This window comes from Pavona decussata, unplaced genomic scaffold (assembly GCF_977016875.1).
Source record: "Pavona decussata unplaced genomic scaffold, jaPavDecu1.1 SCAFFOLD_195, whole genome shotgun sequence".
In the NCBI taxonomy this organism is placed as follows: domain Eukaryota; kingdom Metazoa; phylum Cnidaria; class Anthozoa; order Scleractinia; family Agariciidae; genus Pavona; species Pavona decussata.
Genome location: NW_028145604.1, coordinates 95,014 through 122,128, shown reverse-complemented (window position 1 = coordinate 122,128; position 27,115 = coordinate 95,014). Strand labels below are relative to the sequence as shown.

The following is a 27,115-nucleotide window of genomic DNA, read 5'->3' as shown; positions in this document are numbered from 1 at the left end:
TTTTCCTCCCAGACTGCAATGCAAGCTAATTCATCATGGCGGAAAGCATCAAAAGTCGATACATCAAAGACGGGTCGCATTTTTTTCACTGTTATAGACTAGAAGAACACTTCTAGCTCATAGCTTGTATTAGATTATAGAAGATGCCTCGCCGACAGGTGGAAAATACATTTTTTTGTATATTTTGTTGGTGAATAACTCGGGACAAAGGAGGAACATGGCAAATCCTGAAGCCTCAGATTCAACTGGCGGTTGTCGACCATCCCTGGAACTCGCGGTTTTATCATTGTTTAAAATGACCAAAGGCTGTATCATGTTGAAGGCTAAACGTCATGTAAGTATATCCCTGAACTGCTGAAACGGATTAATAAACTTGGCAATTGTTCATTGCAATCGCTGGACGATTGAATTAGCTCATCACTGCAGGTATAAAGTTAGGTCACAATTTTAGATTTTATCAAGGATTTTTATTGATTTCTATCAGCAATAAGAATCAATAAACAGGAAAAGTATGACTTACAGAAGCTACACATCAGCTCATACTGATCTTGGGTACCTGAACTCAATCTGTGAAAACCTCAATTTCCAATTATCTAATGATGTTTCTCTAAACTTAAAGAAAACGTTCTGCAAGCAGTTTTATAAACTTTTTGTAGAGAAAATTAATACAGAAGTGACTGCGATTAAATCATGGTGGAAACACTCTCCTGAAGTTGCTGACAATTGGGTGCACTGCATCCAAAACAACTATAAAATCACTCAAGATAATAAGTTAAGACAAATTGCTGCACGGGATACTAGTCACTAATATGGAACTCAAATGCTTTGAGATAACTGATTGCGTGAAGTGTGTTATGTGCGGGGAGAGCGACTCTATTGAACGTGCACCCTAACCACCAGCCTTTCTGATAAACAAACAAAGGATTTGCGTCTTCTTCTGTTATATGCAAAGCAGTACCATTATGTGTGCAAAACAATGCAAAAGAAAGTAGACACCTATGAATTTATACCCAAACTCATTATTCAGTTTAAAATAGACAAAAAGCTTCACATGACTACGTTACCCTCCCCTAGCTTTATACACATGTAGGCATGGCAAGACAGGAACATTATCTGATATCTATGTTGTAACACTTTTTCTACCTGCACAATAACTTAATTTGTAACTTTTTATAACATGTTCGGTTTGTTCAATAAATTAACAACTTACTTTAAAAAAAGACTTACATGTGTATTGATTGTTCGATTTGACAATTGACATTTTTTCATTTATACTCTCCACTCTTTCTGTTACATACAGTAAGCGCAAAATACAAAAGTTGGAGGTTTTAAAAACCTAGACTAACACACAGCACAAAAATACAATTCAAATAGGGGAGAGGAGGATAGAGGGGCACCTAGTAAAACTAATACTATGCACCAAGGTAAATTGATAAGAAAAGTAACTAAGTAGAATAGAAAAAGAAAGAATATAGCAGAAGGAAAACAACAACAATAAAAAGAGAGAAACAAAAATAATTGAAATAAAGTATCATATCATCATCATCATTAAGTATCATTGTTTGATTGTTATCACTTCACTCCACCATCACTTTGCCCCAGGCCAGATTACTCCACACAAGCAGTTTTACTCGACTCCTTACAAAATAATGTACTTCACACAAGGGAAAATCAAGTAACCTAACTATTCCTCACAGCAATCTAACTGATTTTGTGGGGCAATCTGAACTATTTTTGTTAGCAGTTTAACTATCAATGCATCTATCAATGTTAATATGCAGGGTTAGGATCAGGCCAGGCAAAAGTGAACCTAGCTGTGATTTTCTGTTCAAATTCCCCAATACAGGGTTTTGATGAATGGTCAAAAGAGTCACTAAATGGCATTGAAAAGTTGTAAGAAGGCTGCTAAAATGATCAAAAGTCCCCTTTATACAGCTGTAAGCAGGTTATTGATGTCAAATCCCCTTCCTATTCCTGGCCTCTCCCTATGCCTCCTATCCTTTGACTTAACATTGATCTATGCACAATGTGGAGTGATCTGATATAGTAGAGTGAAGTGACTTAAACCAACCTTGATCAATGTCTTTTTCTAAATCATTGTTAATCTTGTTTCTTTTGTAATCAGGGAACTCCTCAGTTCAAGAGATTTGTGTTGTCTCGAGGTAAGGCAATAAATATATTAAAATCTATGTTCAAATGTTGAAGTATGTATAATTGTAGGGCTAATTGTGCACACTCTAAACTATTGGGCAAAAACAGACTGAAAATCTGACAGGACACTTGCCTGTTTGCTATTCATGTAACACCATTAAAGATTTGTATATACACTGTAGGGCTGCATACCAGGTAGCCAAATCACCACTTGTAATCAACATTCCAGAAAAAGCAACATTTATTGCTTACAGTTAATTTACTTGCAGTTGCCGTTGGCTTTGTGCTTTTCATCTTATGTTCAGTGTTTACTAATCATAATTTGTTGCAGACCTTTCGCAAATTCAGTGGAGATCACCTAGAAAAACAGGAGACAAATCTGGTATGTTGTTAAACAATGTAGTCCACTTTCTTGAGAAATTTACAAAACTATTATAACTACTGGGAATACGATTTTGAACTTTAAAAATGATAGGGATCAGTAGATACACTAGAAGGAGCACACCTTCAAGACATAATATCAGCACTCATTTTCTCCTTACTTTTCTCTATTTATCAGCATACTAGCTAGTTGGGAGAATCTGTTTAATGGTGGTGCCTACTATTGTTACAGCGCATACATTCTGTGCATCTCGTGATAATCCGGTTTCCTATGGATGGTGGCTATTAATACAAGGATAATTTTGCGTGGTTTAAAACTTTTCGGGGAAAGTAGAATTTAGCAAGTGCTTTTGGTATTCAAAAAGAAAATTAGGGGTAACCATGCATTTTTCAAAGATAACAAGGCTTCAATTTGAAAAAACAAAAAAAAGGCCATATATTGCTTTGTATTTTACTGCTTTTCAGAAGAATTGTTGCTTAATTATCTCAAAAAACATGTGGTCACTCCCAATTTTCCTTTTGGATTTCCATAGCCCTTGCTAAGATCTGCTTTTTCTGCATAGTCATAAACCGCGCAAAAATACTTTGGTATTAGTAGGCACCATCCTTTGGTGATGATTTTCTTTATTGTTATGACCTGGGTTTGATGTATGGAGAAATAATATGGTGGTCACTTTTGGGGTTTAAAGGGTTTAGTGAAAAGATTCTATCATTTTGGTTTTATTACTTATAGTATTAACTGCTCAAATGACTCAACTTATGAAAGGACAGAAATCAAAAGTGTTTCAGAGCTGTCCTGTACCACAGAAGGAGGTATGTAAAATAGCCCAATACCGGTAAATGTTTAACAAATAGATTCCATTTTGCCGTGCGTCTGTACTCTGATAACGCACAGATGACGTCAAAATGTGGTGAGAACAAAGGGCGAGTAGCGTGACTGATGTTCTCACCATGTTTTGACGTCCTCTGTGCGTTGTCAGAGTACAGACCCATGGCAAAATGGAATCTATTTGTTTTATACAATAACCAAGACGTTTGAACACATTTCGTAAGCGAGCATTGCGTTGACTGAGCTGAGTCAAAAACTTTCCAGCAAACTCAGTTTTAGACTACTACACACATGCAATTTGATCTTCTAAATAAGAGTATGATCCGAAAGAATTTCACTAACAATATTTTCAAAACTAACCTTTATTCCAGAAGGAAATCCTGACCCCAAAATATTACAGCATGTAAGTCGCTTCACTGCAACTTGTAATCGATTACTCACCATTACCGGATTTCTATTGGCGACATATTTCGACAAATATTTGCTTCCTTTTCACGTCACAACAAAGTTCTAGCTTTTTTGTCCTGGTTGAGATCACTCTCAATGGTCTTTGTCCAATTTTTATTGTACAGTTTTCCTTTCTGCTAAAATTTGCCTATGTTTGTCAGCTACTCGCAAAAACAGTTTGTTGACCAGTCACTCTGGCTGGACTCTAGACTCTGATCACGTGCGCCGGTCACACCACTCGATGACGTCAATCGTGCGTCTATTACTCTAATCACACACCAATCAAAACGCGCGTTTTACACAGTTCATTGTATAATTTTTAATAATGGCCATCAATTATTATTGATTACATGTTTGGATATAAATTCATGTTAGATAGTAACTGGAATTACATTGTAATAATAAGACTGTAATTTATTGTGGTTGGAATAATAAAATTGATTGATTATTACAAAGGCTCTCTGGATGATGATTTCTCCAGATTTGCATATTCACATTTTGCATTCATACAGACTGGTTATCTAGAAGCTCAAGACTAACTTTTTAGCTTACTAGCCCAGTGGCTAGTAACATGTCTGTTTTCACTTACGCCAAAACAAAATTTTCACAAGCCGCAGTTTCACTAATAATAAGTTTTATGAAAAGGGGAGAGAGGGAGGTCAGACATATTTTATTTTATTTGTAATTCCCACTCCTGTCAAGGTTTTTTCACTCCCCACTGATGCAGCACCACTGACAGTTTCTTCAGCAACTGATCCCTTTTTGTATTACATAGAAATTGAGTTTGATGTGCCTCACTTGCTGATTCTTTGCTTGATGCTTCATAAGCCGACTGTCTAAGTGTGTAATTTTTATTAGTGCTTGTCTTTGAAACATGCTTTTTCCTCTTCAGGCAATCTCATTCTCTGTGCTTTACAAGATTGGTAGAACTTTGCACACCTTAGATGTTGTTTGTATGGATGAACAGCAGTTTGACTTTTGGACTGTTGGACTCCAGGTAACTTTTGCTAAAATCCTTATCTGTCCGTTTTGCCTTTAGTGATACTTGTAAATGGTTTGAACCCAGGAGTCATGTCATAAGTACATAAATTATGATCATCCGGGTGAGTGTAGTCCTGAGAAGGACTGTTTGTGGTGACTTTGACTGACGTTTCGACAACCTGAGCAGAAGTCATCTTCAGAGTCAAGTGAATTGTCGAAGGTCAGTAGGTGGTATATACGTCTCTGGTTGTTAACCTGATTGGTCAACGAAGTCCAGATGTTATTGGTCGTTTGTCAGTAAGCCGTGATGTTATTGGCTGTGAAGACTGTAAAAAGGACAAGACCGACCACTACAACAAAATGGACACTCTAGTTAACGACAAACAGACATACGAAGAACTGAAACGAGACCCGACGCCATCACTTCAACGTAAACTTAACAGTAAACTACTTGACCTTAAGAAAACTGACGTTATTGACATACAACATTACAACAGACTGAGGTGCCGTGTTCCGCACCACCTAAACTCTACGGACTACCAAAACTACACAAACCTAACATACCCATGCGACCCATAGTCTCGTTCTGTGGGTCCCCGACTTACGAACTATCCAAATACTTGACTACTATACTGAAACCGTTGACAAACGAATTCCAACACAAACTACAGTCTATCGAGACCTTATTGACGCTATTAAGACAGAACAAATACCTGACGACTACAAACTTGTGTCTTTTGATGTGAAATCACTGTTCACCAGTATTCCACTTCAACTGGCTCTAGGCTGTACTGCTACTGCCATCGAGAACTTCACGACAAAACTGCCACTGCCTACAGATGACTTAATGGACTTACTGAACCTCTGCTTAACGTCCACGTACTTCCAGTACAACAGAAAGCACTACAAACAGTTACACGGAACAGCTATGGGCTCACCAGTTTCTGTTGTTGTAGCAGAAATTGTCATGCAGAACATCGAGGAACAAGCCCTAGCAACCTACAAACGAACACTACCGCTCTGGTTACGGTGCGTAGACGACATCTTTACAGCAGTGCACAAAGACGAAATCGACGATTTTCACGGACACCTTAACAGATAGAATGCTGACATACAGTTTACTAAGGAGATCGAAGAAAATGGTAAGATACCTTTTCTAGACTGCTTAGTCACCCATAACAACAACAACAACAAACTAAGTACTACGGTTTACAGGAAACCAACACATACTGACAGACTACTGGACCAGTCATCCTACAACCCTACTTCTCACAAAGCAACGACTATACAGACCTTAACAAGGCGAGCACAACTGGTTTGTGACTCACCTGATAGACTCGCAGACGAAAACAACTACTTAGACAACGTCTTCAACAAGAACAACTATAACAAGGACTTTGTTAGACGTAACACTTACAAGAACACTGAACCTAACGTCACAAACAATGACGCGACTCCCGTAACCACTGTAACTGTACCTTACGTAAGGGGCACTTCTGAGACTATCGCACGGATTCTACAACCCTACAATATCCGTGTAGCTCACAAACCCATAACCACTTTACGACAACTACTGACGAAAGTAAAGGACAAAGACGAACCGAACCGCAGACAGGGAGCAGTTTACAAGATCAAATGCTGCGACTGCCAGGCCACTTATATTGGTGAGACCGGCAGAAATTTAAACGTACGACTGACTGAACACAAACGAGCAACTAGAAATGGTGACATCAACAATCACATTGCTGAGCACCATTTACAAACGAACCACAGAATCGACTGGGACTCTGCCAAGTGCATTACCTGCAGTACAAATTACTATCAACGACTCACTCTGGAAAGCTGGTTTACTAACTTAGAACAAACGCCACTCAACCTTTGCCTACAACTACCTGCACCATACAAATGACTTATTGACAACAACAACGAAACAGGCAAACAATAGACATTTTACTAACAATAGACCCACGGACTTTTTGACTAACAAAAGACGGATCGAAACGCACCAATCACTTTTTACAGTCTTCAGAGCCAATAACATCACGGCTTACTGACAAACGACCAATAACATCTGGACTTCGTTGACCAATCAGGTTAACAACCAGAGACGTATATACCACCTACTGATGTTCCACAATTCACTTGACTCTGAAGATGACTTCCGCTCAGGTTGTCGAAACGTCAGTCAAAGTCACCACAAACAGTCCTTCTCAGGACTACACTCACCTGGATGATCATAATTTACGTACTTATTTAGTGATATTGTTGTTGGTATGGGTTAAAAAGTGAACACAATGATCTGATCTGCCATGTTTGAAGCTAGGCTTTGGTCACAGTGCACCCAATATTCTCCTTCTATACACAGCCGATATTTAACAATTATCCTGCAAAATCGCGTGGAATATCGCCTGATACTAGTGCGCCAATCGCTCCAGTAAAATTTTCCACAAATTTGTAGCCTCCGAGCTAAAACCAAACTGTATTTTGAAGCTGCAAAGGATTGTTGGTCAGCCGGGCTGAGCTGAACAGACTGGAAAAGCTTTTCAATGATTTCTCGGGGGGAATGTTTCTTGTTTACTACGCAAGCAATTTCACGATCTTTGCTCAGTGTTTTGACAAACGCATCTAGTGCCTTGTTCCTTGCAGGAACTCTGGATCTTTTATGAAACTAAACGGTTTTTTCAAGCAGCTCTGATGCTTCTGAGAATAACTACTTTGTACTCCGTCAACTCCGTCTATCATTTTGTCTACCAGAAAGCTTAAATTTCTTGAGGCACTTTGGTGCGAGCTCGGATTTTCTCAGCCTCTCGGGTGGTTCTCTTCATCTCTTCCAGACGAGTCGAGATCTCTGTTTAACGGTTGCAAGAACCAATATAAGGAAATACATGTACTGTTTGTAATTTCTGAGCCCTAGAATACAGGACAATCCAAAAGTCTAGCGAAAAATATATTAAACGTTTTTGCTGAACTGTAATTTGCATGTTCACAAAATTAATAGAAAGCTAGGTAAGCAGTCAAAGTTTTTGCACTGACCATTACAATTCTTAACGGCAACCTTGGTTGCCTTTTATATGTTCAGTATAAGACAGCGTTATTAATAGTTTGGTGATCTTGCGAGGTCGTTTATACGTTTTGAAAGCGCTCTGCCATTTTTCTCCCCGACTCACGAAAACTACGTTTATCGTAGGATATCTGTTGTGTGCGGATGACATATATTGAGTTCAACATGACCATATTTGGGTAGTGTCACAATGTGTTGAATAATAATCTGTAATATTATATTTATTTAGTAGTGTGAGTATTGTTATTTTATACAAACGAGGTTTAGTGTGTTGAGGAGAAGAATCTCTTGTAACAAATAAGCCCTATCTCCATCTTTTCTGCTATATAAAATTAATTGTGCTTTGTTGTCAATACATTATGTTGAATAATAGAAAGCTTTAAAGTAAAATTGTAAAACACGGTTAATGGAATGTAACGCCCCTAGCCCTGGGGGGCATCTCTACATACTGTACTTTAGACTTAACACTGTACATATCATTGTTGTGTTTGACAATAGTCAGATTGTAATAATAAATATGTTGCGACATTGTCTGGAGATAAGTTAGTTTGCTTTTTCTGTATGGATGAGTTTTAACACGGCATCCTTGTAAAGCAGCTTTTAGTATGTGGTTACCAGTAGTTTAGGTTAGTTAGTTTAGTTAGGTATGATTTTGGTTATCTTTTATCTTGTATCTCTGAATGTATATCTCATATTTGCTGAAGGATTTACCGTGTCTATTAAAGTTACCTTACCTTACCTTACCTTGCTTAACCAGTGATTGGTGCATTCAAATCTTGTTTGCTATATATGATGTAAAGTCTATAATAAGAATAGTACAACCCTGGCCATTGGCCCTGACCTTGAACGCTGTCTAGCTTTAAATGTGTGATGGAAGGTTCTAAGTCGCACTTAGTTAAAGCGTTGTTTAACACCTATGTCGCAAATGGAGGTTGGGTGCCCAGGAGACAGGGGCTGGTACCGCCAACCCAAACCTAGGTAGGTGGAACACCCCATAAGCCTGCCCTACCCACAACCCAGCCACGAGCTCCGCCTGCAACCCAGCCCCAACCCTAGCACCCGTCACACTGAGACTAGAAGCTCAGTGGAAAAATAATAAGTATATAAGACAACGAACTAACCCTAACCCTAACCAACCCCCAACACCAATCCCAAACAATAACAAGGTAACACTACCGGGAGGGAAGGGAGGGAAAGAAAAGCCCAACAAAACGCGATAAACTAGCCACGCCACGAAAAACACTGAGTAGAGTAAATTACCGAGCATGTGCAAAGGAGCACGCCTAAACTGCAAGGGAATACTGCTGGCCACTCAACTGCCTGCAGACCTGAACCAGGCCCAAACAGTAATGTAACAACAAATGCCCAAACGCTAATGTGCCACCCGTGCTCAAACTATATGCCAATAAACACTAACGCCACGCTACGCCACGCCACCAAGGAGCAAACTTGCTCCAAGTCGTTAACTAAGTTAAATTAAATTTAACCCTATTTAATGCCTATGTCGCAAATGGAGGTCGGGTGCCCAGGAGCCAGGGGCTGGCACCGCCAACCCAAACCCAGGTAGGTAGAACACCCCATAAGCCTGCCCTACCCACAACCCAGTCACGAGCCCCGCCTGCCATACCGAAGGACCTCCGCGATGGGACAGCCTGGAGCAATTGGGGCGGGGGGGGGGGGGGCTTGTGGCCCAGGAGACACAGCCCCCCAAGGGACCAGACCTGAGGCACCCAACCCCAAGTGAAGAGATGCACGAGCCCCAATTTAAGCGTTGTTTTATCTACTGTTACACTGTACCCTCCCTTCCCTCCCTTTAAAGGTTGATCTGTGATATAACAAATAAACTTGGGGATGCCTATTGGTGTTTGTGCTTCAGCTAAGTCTGTGTAATGACTTCCTGACACTAAGCTCTCTAGTTCATTTCACTGACTTTTGGTAATATTGACCTGCCAATACTCTGGTCTGACCCAGCAGCACTGGTGAGATAGGTGAGGTATGATAGGTAGTTCAATCAGTAACGTTAAATTGCGTGCACAAATTTTGTGCATGCAATTTTTATGTAAGTTTACTGAAGGTCTTGTTGGAATTTGGGCTATCCCAGGAAGATAGTATTATTGTCGGTGGAGATTTCAATTTTCCATTAAATCCGTCTCTGGATAAGAAAGGCAATATTTTGATTCCGTGCTGTGGTGTTATTCAGGCTATCAAAGGCTTACAAGAACAGTTTTGCTTACAGGACATTTGGAGAATTAAGAATCAAGAAGTACAGAGTTCTACGTGGAGTCAGAAATCACCCTTCGTCTTCTGTAGGCTTGATAATTTATTGGTTGAAGTTGTCTTATCTTTTCGATTATGTAACTTATGTTGATATTGTTTCAGCAATTAAAAAAGACCACTCAATATTGAATTTCAAGTTTTACAACAAGAACTCAAGGGTCGGGGTTGCTGGAAGTTAGATATGTATCTTTATTATTGAATAAGGACTACACTGAAGCAATGGAGAACACCATTCCCAAATGGAGTAAAGAGTGTATTTCCTTATTTGATAATCAATAGATGTCATGGGAATGGATGAAATACAAACTTCGTGAATTCTCTTTTAATTTTTCTTAAAAAAGTGCAAAAGAAAAGAGGAAAGAAGAGTTGGAATTGGTACAAGAACTAGAGCAATTAAAGACGCTTTATGAATCCCATCCATCAGAGGACACATTAAATCGGCTAGAAAAGGTTTAAATGGATTGGAGTTTCTTGAAGAAAAGAAAGTAGAAGGGATCATTGTTAGGGCCTGAGCTAGGTAGCATGAGCATGGAGAAAATAGTAGTAAATACTTTCTGAATTTAGAGAAAAGGAGTCATATTGGGAAACAAAAAAGAAAATTAATAAATATGAGTGGAGTTATTACAACGGACCCATACACAATATTAGAAGATCAAAAAAAAAAAAAATACAAAAATCTATACAGCTCAAAGGCTGTAAACCTTGACTGTCACACTGAGCAGTTCGTTGTTTGATAATCCTACAATTCCAAAGCTTTTGGATAATTTGAAGAAAAGATGTGAAGGTAAAGTGACAATTGAAGAAGCTACCAAAGTGTTAAAGACTTTTAAAAAGAATACATGTAAGGTTCCTGGCATAGAATAAGATGGACTTCCATTTGAGTTCTACAAAACTTTTTGGCATCTACTCTGGGAAAGTCTTGTAAATTCCTTCAATGTAGCTATTGAGTCAGGAATTCTATCTACCTCTCAGAGGCAAGCAATTATTAAACTCTTTGATGAGAAAGACAAAGACCGTTCTATTTGAGATAATTGGAGACCAATTTCTTTGTTAAATACAGATGTAAAGATACTGTCTAAAATTTTGGCATTCCTTATTAAGAATATCTTATTAAGTATAATAATTCACCATAATCAAAGCAGTTATGTAGAAGGAAGGTACATCGGTGAAACAATATTAGAACCATACATGATATTCTGGAGTTTACAAAAAATGATTAAAGAATAGTGTTTCTTTACTTTGAGAAAGCTTTTGATAGTATTGAATGGAATTTCATTTCTAGGTGCTTGGAAGTTTTTGGTTTTAGTGTGACCCTTAGAAAATGGGTTTCCATTTTATATACTGATGTATCAAGCCATGTTAGTAATAATGGTTTGCACTCAGATTTTTTACACGGAATGCCCGCAGGGCAGGCCGTGTCTAGGTTTCGGTCGGGTATCTTTTTTTTTCTTCGTCGTAGTCACAAATCGACAAATTAATTTATGCATTAAAATATGTCCTCCCCTAGTAGGGATGTCTTGTTCTGATTGTCTTCAACAAAAGCAGGCCAATCAAAATCTATTATTCGGGCACATATCACGAGAGAGGGGACCCACTCATTCCTTCCTGTGTGACGTCAAATCATTATATTTTGATTTATTCATTAAACCTTGATTAAATTCTGCCCTCTCCCAGAAGGGATTTATTGTTCTGATTGTCTTGAACAAAAACAGCCCAATCAAAATCTATTATCGGCGCGTATATCACGAGGAAGGGGACCCACTTATCTCTACCTGTGTGACGTCAAAGCAAGTCATCATTTCGAAAAGTTGTTTTTGTTCAATGGTGGCCACATGTATGAATTAAAGACTCTGATCTGCCGCTTTTTAGAGAGAAAACAAACCTTTTTCAAGCAGTAAATCGAAATAATAACTTCAAGGTAGTACTCAACAGTTGAAACGGTGGAAATTGGGAGAGTACACAGCAAAGGAATTCTGCTTTCAAAAACAGATCGAATAATCAACGCGAAGGATTAGAGCTAAAGGAGGCCAGACCAGTTCAGCGGGGTCATGACGTTATTGCAAAGTTATTTCTGGTATGATTCCTAGTAACCCAACGATAAGTATCACGCAATATATCTGAATAAAGCCATTCAGACTATTATTTCACTTGCCAAGGGAGGATAGTTTTTAAATATCTGCGAAACACACAATGGGGAATAATTGGAGTTACATTAAACATTCCGTGTTAATGCCATTAGCCGGGCATCTTGTTTTACCTGGAGAGGGGTGTTCGACAAGGAGATCCCCTATCACCCTATATTTTTATTACTGCTGTGGAATAATTATTATCCATTGCCATTGGAACAAATGATAAGATTCACCGGATTTACCTTGGGGACTGTGAAATAAAATTGCTACAATATGCAGATAAAACCACTGGAGTATTAAAGGATGATGCCTCCCTTAAGGCTTTAATGGATGTAGTTGAAGGCTTTGAGAAAATTTCAGGATTGAAAATTAATATTTTACAAATCTGAATGTATGGGTATTGGCGAGACTCTTGGTCACAAGGGCGACTTTTTCAGGCTCAAGTGGCCAGAACGTCCGATCAAATGCCTAGGGGTCTACTTAACTTAGGACTACGATGAATTCATTAAAATGAACTATAAACAATGATTGAAGAAATTAGAAAACACAGCTAATTGGTGGAAAGGAAGAGGCCTAACTGTATATGGTAGGACTGAGATAATTAATTCGCTCATTCTGCCAAAATTGATTAACATAGCAAGTATGTTTGCAGTTCCAGAGGAAATAATTAAAGAAATTAACAGGATTGTTTTTAGATTTCTATGGAGAGGCCAAGGCAGAGTTGTGAGGACTGCTGAGATTAATTCTTATGAAAATGGAGGCTTAAAACAGTAACTGTTAGACTGAAACTTTAGTGAGATCTCTTCGATTATCATGGCTTAACAGGTGGTTTAGTGGTGAGGCCGCCGGTTGGAAGTGTTATTTGGAACATCTGTTAAAACCATACGGGGGTGTCTTTCTTTTCCATTGTGATTATGATTCTAAAGATTATCATTTTTCTAACAATTTTTGTGCAGAGTTGATTCGGTTTTGGGCAGATTTTAGGAATGCTTTTTTTCTGAAAAGGATAATAGAGATTCAATTATTTGGAACAATTTAAAGACGTTAGGATGATGGACAACCGGCTTTTTACAAAAGATTTTCTAAGAAAAATGTGATTTCAATTAGGCAACTAGGTTTATTTCAGGGTAATTTAGATTCCCTAGATACTATTAAAAACGTTACGAGTTTAAAACACCTTACTTATGTAATTTTCTCCAGTGGGCTAGTCTCAGGTCAGCTATTCCAGATTTCTTAAGGTATAATTAAGATGATGTGATGTCAGTGATCTTGAAAAGTTGGGATTCTATCACAACAACGCTTTCTGTGATGCAAGTGAAGCTGGAAGCAAACATGACCAACAGTTCTCTATTTAAATTTGTACTTTTTTATGTTATCATTTTTCACAGGATATTCCGCTTTTAATCCAATCAGACAAGCCCATTTAATGGTGGCTTTTCTAGGCGGAATAGTCCGCATCTCGACCAATAAGAAAGTAACTTAGTAACATGATATCTATGAGAAGCGGAATATTCTGCATTTAAACCAATAAGACCAGTTTAATTTAATTTAATATTTCACATTCCATCAATGGGAATTGAAATTTCACAAACAAACGAACCATTTAGTTTTCAAAACTTTACTCGTAATATCCTTTCAGAATTATTAAGTCCATTGGTAACACTTATTGTACCCAAAAATATGTTATATTTAGAACAGTTTCACCTTCACGGTCATGCTTCACTGAGTATGAACAATGGTGTCGTTGTTGCTCGAATGCCTACAGTACAGATTTTGTTCAGGTATCACCTTTTTTTTTTCCACGTGCAGTTGTTTTTCATAATGGTATTTTATTTGACCGTATTTAACGTTCTCATTTATATTATTGTTCAAGCGATGAAACCCCGTCTTTCGCATTGAAAACAATCGAAATGTCTGTGGTAAGTTATCATACGCCCTATTGATCGAAATCAATTCACACATCATTTCCGTTCCGCCGATGAAAGAGCTTCAGACAATGCCGCTACCTGGTTAATTTCAGATGTGTCAGAAACGGGAAACGTGGATAAAAACATCGTGCGATCGATGAATTTGCCGCCTACACATCTAAAACATAATTCGAAAAGGTTGACAAAGAACTTGATAGACTGTGAGCAGAGATCCCTTTTACTGATCTTCCTAGAAAAATCGGGAGATCGAAGGGACCTCAGCTCGCACGGTAAAAGAACTGTAAACCTACTTTTATTTTCCGGTGATTTCCAGTCAGATCGTCGGTAAAATGTTTTCCCGACCTACCGATATTATGCCATTTTGCAAAATTACTTTTTTTGCATTAAGGAAATATGAGTCACTAAGAAATAACGCTTACCTGTTATTCTTCTGCCCCTTCCATAATCATCTATTCTCGCAATCCATCCTGTTTATCGACATCCTCCACTGCAATTCAGTTACGCAAGTGCTTTAGTAGATAGCTTATGAACCATCCGACTAAGCAAATGCTTTCCTTTCTGTCGAAAATTCTATCATTCCGTGTCATTCACCGGCAGAGTTATACCGCTTTTTACCCTAGCTTTCCTGCACGTTTCCCGCCTTCATGTTTATTTGGCGCCAAATGCACATTTAACTGGTTGTAAGCCTTGGAATACACGCGTGAATACTGAGAAAGAATATTGTTCCCTTAGCAACTCAATTTTTCCCTTGTCCATGTGATTTGAACATCAAACCATGCAGATAATTCTGGACGTGGGTAAATGCCTGTTTACTGAACACACGCGCTGCCGCGAAACCTTGTGTATGAAAGACGGGGTTTCATCGCTTGAACAATAATGTAAATGAGAACGTTAAATACGGTCAAATAAAATACCATTATGAAAAACAACTGCACGTGGAAAAAAAAAGGTGATACCTGAACAAAATCTGTACTGTAGGCATTCAAGCAACAACAACACCATTGTTCATACTCAGTGAAGCATGACTGTGAAGGTGAAACTGTTCTAAATATAATATATTTTTGAGTACAATAAGTGTTACCAATGAACTTAATAATTCTGAAAGGATATTACGAGAGTAAAGTTTTGAAAACTAAATGGTTCGTTTGTTTGTGAAATTTCAATTCCCATTGATGGAATGTGAAATATTAAATTAAATTAAACTGGTCTTATTGGTTTAAATGCAGAATATTCCGCTTCTCATAGATATCATGTTACTAAGTTACTTTCTTATTGGTCAAGATGCGGACTATTCCGGCTAGAAAAACCACCATTATATGGGCTTGTCTGATTGGATTAAAAGCGGAATATCCTGTGAAAAATGATAACATAAAAAAGTACAAATTTAAATAGAGAACTGTTGACCACAACTTGCTTATTCAATAACCTAACCCTAATTATTAAAAGCTACCTTACCAAATGGTGCAAAGAGGTTGCAGGATATATTTTCCTTTACTTGAAAGGACTTATCTGCGATTTATCTTCTGCCAATAATTATTAATGTCTGTATGGAAATGTATCTGCGAGATTTTCAATATAAGGTACTCAATTTTTATTAATATATAACTTGCACGAAAACTAGGATAAGTGGATTCCCAAAAAGTAGATTTGTTTCCTTTGTCTCAGAATCAATCATTATTACAATCTTGAACAAAGGAAATTAAGAATCATTAGGTTTTAAAAAAAATTCAAAGCTTTAAGTTTGAAATAGGCACATGCCCTACTTCAGTTGCAGTTGTTATGGTTGTCTGAGCTTTTTCTTTGCAAATTATATTTCAAACTAGTTTAATTTTAATTTATTTTCCTTTGGTTTCTTTAGATCAGTGAAACATATTTGTGCAGCTGTTTTTCCGAAGTATTTGTACAAACTGTTTTTTACTTTCTAACTTGAAATAATAGGCACTGATCAATGGTTTTAATGAGAGAAAATCTATTGATGATTTGTACCACAAAAATGGGAACTTAAATGATGAGACTGATACTAAACCACCACAAGGACCTGAAGAGGTATGCATCCTGATCACTGCCATAATCAATGTGCTTTGGTAATTTCAGAGTTGTCATTTCTTGGTTGAGTTTTATTTTTACTAACCATCAAATTGGTGTACGTTTCTTGACAGATTCCTATGTCTGCATTGGGTTATGGAGGGAAGGCATACAATGAAGGTGCATGATAACAGTGATGGTTGACACAACTAATTTCTTATTTTGTTTGAGCTAGTATGTTACTCATAGAAGGGGTATACAGTAGAATGGTAAATCTGTGTCATTACAAGACTAGGAGACCCTTGTTCCAAAACCTGAGACTGTATTAAAATGACAGCTTCTTGCATTCACATGTAAATACAGCTACAGTTAACAGTATAACAGGCTGAGGTCAGAAAACAAGATTTCAAAACCTGTTTTTAAAAAACGTTTAATTTAGAGACTTTGCCTAATTTTAGGAAGACTGTGCATTTTTTCAAGGAATCATTGTATACCCCTAATACATGTTTGCCAAAAAGAATGATATAAGTGACTTGAAACTATTCTTAGCACTGTCAATTCACTCTCTAGATATTAAGGGCTCCTTTTGTTAGAGACTGAATTTAAATAATCTCCTTATCAATGGACATGTTATTTTAACAACTGAACCATACAGTGTATGTCAAGGCCCTGAAGAGAACCCACTAATTACAGTTTGTTTTTTGTTTGTCTCTTCAGATGCTTGTGATTTGTACACATGGGGTGATGGTACCACAGGAATGTTGGGACATGGGGAGAATGGTGAAGAGAATGTGCCGAGAGTGTTGGAAGCATTACTGTCAAAGGATATTTGGAGGGTGGCATGTGGTGTCACACATACCATTGCAGCGACAAGTAAGTTCAGTTTGTCTCATTTGTTCCATGAGTCCGAGCAAATGTAAAGGTGATATCAAAATACGACAATTACCATAATAGCAATTTTTTTATATGTATATTGATGCTCAGGCATAAAAAGTTAATTTGATTAATTCACGTCAGTCACCGTTGGATAATGAAATTGAACTTAGCAAATAGCTCATTTCAAAAGGAATTTCTTTTAAGATTAATTCTATTTTCCAATAGACCAGTCTCACAAGAAGTTGTAAGAATGCTGTCATTCCACACTTATGTTGACATTATTCTGTAAACAAAGCATCAAAACAGTGACTTCCTGATGAACAATAAAGGCCATGGTAGAATTTAACGCAGTGTTCCACAGAAGACAGTAGATATCATTCTGCTGAAGAACACAAGTGGTGTTAAAGGCAACTGCTGCTGTCTAATACTGAAATGTATTTTTTTTCAATCAGTGGCATAACCATACCTTGCATGAGAAAAAAGAAAATCAAAGGTCTCTTAACAGGAGTGGAACCTGTTAATAGGAAGTTTGGGAACCTCAACTGGTTTAAAGATATACTACAGAGATAAAGATATGTCTGAGTGTCGCAAATAAGTTTTAGTAAAGCATTCATTTTAAACTTTATTTAGTTCAAATTTGTTAACTTAATTTTCCATAACTTAAATGTGTCTGACTTCTTGTGGTGTTGTTGCTAACGTGCTGATCTCTCTGTTTTGTTCTTCAGAGGAAGGTGAAGTGTTCTCCTGGGGATCAGGAGATGGAGGAAAACTTGGGCAAGGACACCTTAGAGACAGATCAACTCCACTTAGAATTGCTGAATTGAAGGATGTGAAAGTTTCAAAAATTGCCTGTCATGAATTTCACTCTGCTGCCATTTCCAGTAAGTCAAAAGTCAAAGGTTTATAGTGTACGCTACACATTAAAAATTATTGGTTATTACTAAAAGAGAATGTATGAGGTGTAGTTAGGAAACCTGTCCACTTCTGTGAGGTTTATTTTCTGTTGGCAGGTTTGGGTGACTTATACACATGGGGAAAAGGAGGACCGAGGCTTGGGTATGAGAGTGAGTCAAGAAAAGTGATCTTACCAAGATTGGTTGAAGTACTTCAAGAGCATAGGGTGACAGATGTTGCTTGTGGACTTGCCCACACTCTAGGTGAACAAACTCATTCCTCTCTGACTAAAGATTATTTTAACAACATAGTGTGGTTGTAATTTCACCTACTGTGTTTGGAGGCATGGCACTCCCTTATTTTTAAAGCAGTATAAGTATGTGCCTCTTCAAAGCATATGGTTTTTTAAGCAATCTGGTTTGAAAATGGGTATATATTTTAAATCATTTTGTTCAGTAAGGGACCGGTCATTATTTATGTAGAGGGAGGAGGAGGGAAAAAGATTTTGATAGATGAAAATTTTTGCCAGGCCTCCCTCCTCAGGCCCTAAAAATGGCAAGTAACCCCCCTTCTTAATTCAATATTTCATTGATGACCCCCCCCCCCCCCCCAAGTGTCAGGAAAGGTTTTATGAAGGGCGAGGCCCTTAGACTTTTAAGAACTAATTTTTCAAAAACTCCTTTTGAAGAAAATATAAGAGATTTAAAATCCCGTTTGCACATACGAGGCATACCCAGATCCAGTCTGGTCAATAAAGTCCTCGCAGGAGTTCAATTTACAGACGGAAAGTCGGCACTTCATCAGAAACAAAAAATGCGCAAGAAAATGTTGCCCTTTGTCACACAATACAATCCATCCGTGCCAAACCTAAAGAACATCTTAATAAGTAAATGGCATTTAAGTGAGAATCAACCTTTGTTGAAAGAAATTTATCAGGATCCACCAATTATATCCTACATGTACAAGAGAGGAAAATCTTTAAAAGACATACTCGTATTGAGCCAAACTCTAAAGGTCTAGTATACAACATGGGCGACACCAGGAGGAGTTGTGTTAGGCCTGTCAACACTTCAAAACACCATGTTAATTTTGATATTAAATGTAGCCAAAATCAAACACTGAAACAGGCTGATCTGGATTTGTCTGTTATTAAAGTGTGAAATATTAAAGCAATGAAGTTTATGACAATATTCTTCTAACTTCACCACCTGGATCTTTGAAATTAATTTATTTCATAAAAGTAATCCCATTTGCCAAAGCACAGACAAAACCCCTTGCAAAACCTAAAAAATGATGACACCCCATTAATTGTTTAAAAAAATTATCTCCCCCCCTCTTGCCAATCTAAAACAGCCTTGACCCCCAACCCCCCCTTTCTTTTTTCCCTCTCCTCCCCTCTACGTAAATAATGACCGGTCCCTAATCAGGTGTGGATTTTACAAACCAGGGGTGATTTCCATAAAATTTAACGTCGGGCGTAACTGCTAACGCCAGACCTTTATCCTAGTCACATTTAGTATTTTAACGTCTGACGATAGCATTTACGCCCGCTGTTAAGTTTTATGCAACTTGTCCCAGGTCTTCAAATGGGTATGAGTTTTACAAGCCAGCTCTTAAAATGAGTATGGAAAAATGACATACAGTATTTAAGTGTGAAACAGGGTCAGGGTTTGGCGAAAACTAAGCGTCACATGCATGCCATCCAAAAATTTCATGACCCCATTACTAATTGCCACTGGTAATCATTAATTAATTTTTTTTTTTGATGATGTGACAGTGAATCCTGCCATAAAAGTTAAAGTTCATATAACCTGCTATTGTAGGTACAGTTTGGTGCAGCAATCCAGTATTTAATTTTAGTGTACACATTGAACCACTCTGCAGTTTGCACAAGAAATGGCCAGTGCTTTGCTTTTGGTGACAATGAGTTTGGTCAGCTGGGTGTGTCAGGAATTCCTCTGAGTTATGAGCCAGTCCGTTCAATAGAACTGGAGAGCTACAACATCACGTATGTGACATGTGGATCACATCACAGCGCTGTTATATCTGGTTTGTCTTGTTCTTTGCTAATAACTCTACACCAACCCTTGCTAATGCCTCCATCCCAGCCCAGCCCCCCCCCCCCCCCCAGTGTATTTCTTTGAACTGTGTGATCTCATTTGACTTATAACTTGTGAAGACTGTCTTGTCTAGAGTTTCTCGTATCTTCAAGTGAACAGGGAAGCACCAACATAATGCATGTTAGCTCTGTACTAGGCATGTATGGCTGTAGAGTACAGTTTTGGACCATTTTGATATAGGATATGGAGTGGCCATTTTGATCTTAATTCTGCATGGGTACATCCTGCCTATACTAACCAGAAAAAGGATGTAAATATTCTTCTATGTTGGTCTGTGAAAGGGATATGGTTTGGGCCTCTGAGCCATACATCTACACCTCCCAGATATGCTTAGTCATGTGTTAAGGGCCGTTTAAACAGTTTCAACATTTGCATCAACATGCATTCAACACTTTGTTGAACTAAATGTCAGGGGCGTTTGAACAGGTCCTTTAACATTGTTGAAAGTGTAACTAAAAAATGTTGAAAGCTTGTTTAAAGCGTGTTGAATCAAATTTAATTTGGTTTCATCTCTCTTTCAACATCAGTTCAATTTTCCTTTTCTCTCAAAAATGTTGAATGAAGTTGAAGGCATTTGAACACTCTGTTGTCCAACCTTTGCCCAACATTCATTTAACTTTTGTTGAATGAATGTTGGTCAAATGTTGAAACAGATTTATTGGGCCTTTACCTTGTGTTTGAGGTGTTTATTTTTTGTGGTGTATTTCTGTTTTACAAGATGCTGGTTTGTTGTGGCTGTGGGGTGCTAATCATTCTGCACAGTTAGGACTGGACAATGTAAGCTATGCATCGAAGCCTTATCTTTTATCCACAGCAGCTGATCTAAGGTACTGATTTTTTGTTAAATCTTCCCAATGCATATAACATGTTTTTTTTCCTTCTCTTATCCCTCTATGTAAGGCTTAGTTTATATGTCATGCTACAGTCGAATTTAATTCAGATGAATTTAATTCAAGGTCCCACAAGCAATTAAATTTAATGATAGCACGACATCTAAAACAAATTCAATTCGTCTGGTAAATTAAATTTGTCCTAGCTGTTTTATCCGTCTTGGTAAGACGTGTAAAATATCGATAACACGTCTTCAGTTTAAACATCGCACTAGTATCGCGTCGAATGAAATGCATACATTGTTAAAATGTATTTGAAACTTATTTTAACGAGCCCGTAGCGACCCTTGGCGACCAGAGACTGCATTTGGGAAGAGAATTAAATTCGACCATATTGATTTCTACGCGTAAAACCATGCTACAATTTATGTCGACGGAACGACGAATTTAATGAGAATTAAAGTCGTCAGAATTAAATCGGACTGTAGCGCGACGTATAAACTAGGCCTAAGTGTTGATTTGATATGAAATGTTGTAAGTTTTATGCTGTCATATGAGTATAAATGAGTGATTTTTTGCTTCCATTTAGCATTTATTGTGCATCATTAAATAGTTTCTGTGTAGGGCATAGTGTTGCCAATGCTTTGATGAGTTGGTCCTTTGGAGTTGTAAGTTTATAATATGGAATATTCTGTTGGCCACAAATGTTGAATGAATTTCTCTCCATCTTAATGATGATTTGCTGAATTGTAGCCATGATTTTCCATCATTATTAACCATTATCTACTTGAATTGTGGAGTATAGTTGTCCACCACAATTACATAAATCATAATCAAAAATAATGTACTTTGGTAAAAGGATTGGTGTAACTAGATGAATAACTACACTGAAGTATTTAGTAGATGTGAATTTACCTAAAGTGGGAATAAAGACCTATCCTCAGTTGAAGGAATACCTCCTTCCCCCACCATACTCACAAGTGAGCAATAATTACTACTATTATTGCATTCTTCTAGACATAGAAAAATATCACAACTATTTACATACTAAATAGAAAATTACTTATTTTACTTTCTCCCGAGAAATCATATGATCATTGATGTAAGCTGTGGAGCAAAACACACAGTGTTTTTGTCAAGTAAGTACATCGTTATTTTTGAGAAGAACAATTGTTGTTATGCATCAGTTTTTTGTTGATAATAAGGTTGCTTTTTTTTCTATGTTCAGAAAAAGGAAAGTTGTTTGGAATGGGTGACAACACAGAAAATCAGCTTGGGATAAACCAGAGAGGCAAGTCAGAAGAACCAGTTTTACAGGTTACATTTCCAGCCAGGATACACCTGTCTGGTCACTCTAAAGCAGCTAAACCTGTTCAAGTGTCTTGTGGAGCTTTTCACACTGCTGCTGTTACAGGTCAGTGAAATGAAGAATTCTGACCATTCACTCACACTCTTCTTCCGTTGTTGTTGTTGTTGGTTTCTCCTCACTTATAATCTTTCCTGATAACATCAATAATAAAAGGAGGACAGATAACTTATAATTATGATGCCAAGTTTGAAAGGAAATGGGCAGGAAGTTTATTCATGGGCATATTTAAAAGTTGCAAATTACTTACAAAATTAGTGTTTGTGGCCATAGGAACGTTTCTCGTTTGTCATAAGGAAATAGCTTGCAATAAGATTTTTTTTAATGTATTCTTGTTGTATTTTCTTGAGTTAGTTAGTTTTGCCAGAATACTTAAAGTTTTGATACGTTTTTGCCAATTCCTTGGGTCTCTTTAAAAAATGAAATTATCAATGGATTATTTTCAATATTGGACTTCCACGTGACAAATATGTTACCCTGTAAGCAGTGGTTTCCCCAGTGGACGCTGCGCTACACAGGGTACAAGTATGTAAACCAGAGAAAGATTACATGCCAAATAAGTGGAAAGTGTTTTTCCTACACTCTGATTGGCTACTCAAACTACAGCTGACAGTATTTGCTATTCACCTCCTGGAACTGTCCTCGATTTTCTGTTCACTCTTCTCCATCAGTTTTCAGAAAAAAAAGTGACTTATAAGTTAGTGCGACTGGCCACCCACTGCTTTTTATATACTACAACAATAATTGTTCACCTCGGTGGATGGAAGTAGATTTTCCAAGAGCGATGAGTGATAATTATTGTTAATTATAATATATGGTGAAACTAATATTTTGGGCCACAGATAAATATTTTTTGTTATTATTGTTTCATTGATTTCTTTCACAGAACATGGAGAAGTTTTTACTTGGGGAAAAGGAAAAGCCGGCCGCTTAGGTCATGGTGATACAAGAGACAGGCAAGTCCTTGTTGATCATAACAATTTTGGTTATGCTTACATTGTACCTGTTTTTACATTTTGCCTATAATTTCTGTACCGTGCAACGATTGTGTAAAACTTACTGATGTAGTGGATGGCGGGTCAAATTTATATCAGAACATTGGAAAATTAATTGCTACTCTCTGCATCAATTTGTGTCGTTCTCTTGGGCAAGGACCATTCGCCTAGATTGATTCTCTCTCTATCCAGGATTATAATAGATAGACAGAACATGTAGTAGGCCATGTAACCAAGGCGCATTTTTGCTCTCTTGAATGAAATAAGAGTAAACCGAATGAGGATGATTAGAATATCAATAAAATAAAAGACAACCTTTCCTAAACCAAAATGACTGGAATGGCATGGACTACCATTCTAACACTTCCGCAGTGAGAAGTATGTTATAAAAACAAATCATTCCAAAATGCAATTCCGAGTATTCTCGCTCTAGCTAATGTTTCCCGACATCTAAACCGTACGCCCCCAATCCTTTCTATCTAAACTTTGCGCCCTCTGTCCTTTGTATCTTAACTTTGCGCCCCCCAGTCACCTCAGTCCTTTCTATCTAAACTTTGCGCCCCCTGTCCTTTGTATCTTAACTTTGCGCCCCCCAGTCACCCCAGTCCTTTCTATCTAAACTTTGCGCCCCCTGGTCCTTTGTATCTTAACTTTGCGCCCCCCAGTCACCCCAGTCCTTTCTATCTAAACTTTGCGCCCCCAGTCCTTTGTATCTTAACTTTGCGCCCCCCAGTCACCCCAGTCCTTTGTATCTAAACTTTGGATCCCTAGTCCTTTGTATCTCAGTCTGCCCAGGGCAGGGGCGGGGGGTACTCCGGATTTCAAGTGACGGGGATGATCGAATGAGGGCAAAAATCAAAACCCAAAAAAAATCCCATGCCAAATTTCCGAGCCTTAACTGAAGTAATCTTTTCCACATCTGGTAATCATTCTAACAACACTCGAGACACCCAAGAACATCTTCTGTTTCAACAATAACATTATGCAGAATGACAACGCGGCCGGGATTCGCGGGCACTGTATACCACGAATCTCCAGATTGTTTTGAATACCTAAAAAAATCCCTACTTAAATAAAGCCGCCCAAAAAAATACTTGCCAAATTTTCCTACCCAAAAAAACCCCGGAATCGAAAATTTCAGACCCAAAAAAATCCTTTGATCGTCCCCGTCTATTGAAATCCGGAACACCACCCCCCCCCCCCCCCCCCCCGGGTTAGTCTGATGTATTCAAACCTTGTATTCCAGACCGGTGCCTTGTGAACTGGATATGGACGGCAGGCGAGTCCGTGCTGTCGAATGTGGTAGTACTCACACTTCGTGCCTTGTCACCAGAGCCTGGGTATCAGACGACTTGATCAAAAACTGTATGGCATGCAAAAATAAGTTTTCATTGGTGAATAGAAAGGTGCGTGCCACACAACTTCATAACATTGCTAGAAGCCAGATTATGCAATTTTTTTAGTTTTACTTTACATGATTGGTAAAACATTTCTAATTCTTACAACTTACTTAATCCACTCCCCTCTCCCCGGGGGGGATACATAGGGAGCCATCGGGGAGAATAGTTATAAGAGAAAATGGTGAAGGCCACAGCTGTGACCGGTGAGCGTTCGTGAAACAATTATTCGTCAGCCAAGTCAGTTACTTCGTCCATTAAGTCATTCCACATGCTACCATCGTTTTTGTGGTCATAGTATTTATTTTAAAATCCACAGCATCACTGTCGGAATTGTGGCGGCGTCTTCTGTGCTTCCTGCACATCAAAACGGACCCCAGTTCCTATTCTGCCGGGATATCCTGCGGCGAGTCTGCGACGAGTTTGCGAAAAATGTTACAGCATGTTAGAGGAGACGTGAGACCTGATGACGCGCGACTTGTTGGCAGAGAGTGTCTGAACGTTTCTTCGTGATTATCCGTGAACAGCACTCAGCGTAGCAGCCGCCTCTTTGTCCTTCGTTAGACGACGGTTTTTGAGATCAAAGTGAAAATTCTGTACCTACTACACCGGCTGCGTTTAAGCTGAATAACTTGTACAGGCACTCACCTAAGAGATTAAGCCAAACTGACCGCCTCAAACTGTAATAATTTATCATCTCCTACGAAGTTCTCAAACTTGATATTTTTCCATTCTGTAATAATTAATCGTCTGTAGAAGCAAGGACGTGATAATAAGTACAGAAATAAGTTTTGCAAAAATAAAAGGTACTATTGCTCAAAAAAAGCCATTCTGACAGACGTCTTGTAAAGTGCAATACAGTGTACAGCAGAAAAGTCCTCCTTCAATATTTTAGATGTCCAATACTGTACCTTCATGCGCTGCTGTGAGTTTTCAAATTAAGAATTGGTTCATGCTTTTAGCTATGCGTGTATCGAGTTACGGATGCACGCGGGAAGTTGGGAGAGCACGAGAGAAGCGTAAGAGTCATGAAAGAGTTGCTTGAGGCGTAGCCGAGAACAACTCTAGCTTCTTGAGTGCTCTCCAAACTTCCCTAGTGCATCCATAACTCGATATACGCATAGCTAAAAGCATGAACCAATTCTTTTATAACACAATGACAACAAAGTACCGAAAGTGGTACTCGGAAAACAGGTTTTATTTGTGATTTGATTAGATAGGTAAGCACGCACACTATGTTATAATAATGTTTTAACATTGCTACCGGTGGCGTCTGAGTTAAAATAGGTTGTATGTTCTCCTTGTTATGGAAATTATTCGAGACCGAATTGTGGGACCTTAGCGTCAAGTAAACTCAGCGTAATAAGGAGGAGTCTGCATTATAGATTAGAAATGTTCGTATTAACGTTTAGTAGTCGAGAAAATAGGAACCGTTATCAAAAAATCCAAGGGCAAAGATGTACAATATCAGAGCAGTATTGGGAAAGGCCACGCCGGATTTGCCTAACAGAAGTCAAAGTGTGTCAGCATGTGGCCACAAGACAAAGTGTAAAAGGCTACTTAGTAACAGTTTACACCAGTGAACTTTAGAGCACTTTTCATTTGTATGGAAAAAACGGTGAGAATTTTCGCGCCTTATCGAACAGTACTATAATACAGTTTCGGAGCACTTTCCATCTGTATGGAAAAAACAGTTGTTCCCGTTGAGAAATCAAATGGAACGATTCGTTCCACTTGCAAGTTTGGAAAATAAACCGCGTATTTCACCAAGGAGCATGGCACTAGTATGCAGAAGTGAATAATACAAGTGATATTCCGGTAATCCTAATACCTCTAAAAGTGCTCCTTTTATTACGAAAAAATTTCCCAGTGGAAAGGACCGTTCCATTAAATTTCCCACCGGAACGACTGTTCTTTCCCTTGAAAATGCTCCGCAAGAGAAGTAATTTTATAAATCAGACTCGCTATTATAGTTGATAAGGGAGCGAAACAGCAAAAGCTAAAACAATAACAAAAAAAATCAACAAAACAAAACAACAAACAACTTGGGATGGAGTATAAATGCATACATAAATAGGAAAAATACCCAAAAAATCCGGCATCAGCTTTATACCTAAAGAAAAAGTCTACAGAGAATTTCTGTTAGAAAAGAGTCATGCACTCTGATACGCTTAAGACATAACCCTCCCCTCTTCATCCACCTTTTGTCTTTACTGAATTATAACAATTGTCAATCTACCAAGTGCCAATCTGGTATTGAACGGTGGCTGATTGAGGAGTTTTGTTAAATTTATCTAACTACACTCGAACATAGCTGAAAATAAATTTGATCTGAAACAGCGTTTTACCCTTGATTGTTTTTGTACTGACCCGGAAAAAAACACACTGATCAACAATAATTATAATGACTGATAGGCTGGAAATGCTA

At 38.1% G+C, this 27,115-nt stretch overlaps 1 protein-coding gene across 1 annotated transcript; it reads left to right on the top strand.

Moving 5' to 3' along the window:
• Window positions 1-22: 22 nt before the first annotated feature.
• LOC146461540 (uncharacterized) lies at window positions 23-27,027 on the top strand. Its single transcript, XM_085086714.1, has 17 exons — window positions 23-334; window positions 2,126-2,162; window positions 2,483-2,533; window positions 3,266-3,345; window positions 4,701-4,805; window positions 16,123-16,230; window positions 16,344-16,389; window positions 16,927-17,082; window positions 17,811-17,966; window positions 18,096-18,242; window positions 19,864-20,028; window positions 20,818-20,926; window positions 22,013-22,068; window positions 22,158-22,343; window positions 23,182-23,251; window positions 24,537-24,696; window positions 25,007-27,027. The coding sequence occupies exons 1-17, from the start codon at window positions 218-220 to the stop codon at window positions 25,145-25,147; spliced, it is 1,890 nt and encodes a 629-aa protein (XP_084942840.1). The 5' UTR covers window positions 23-217; the 3' UTR covers window positions 25,148-27,027.
• Window positions 27,028-27,115: the final 88 nt, after the last annotated feature.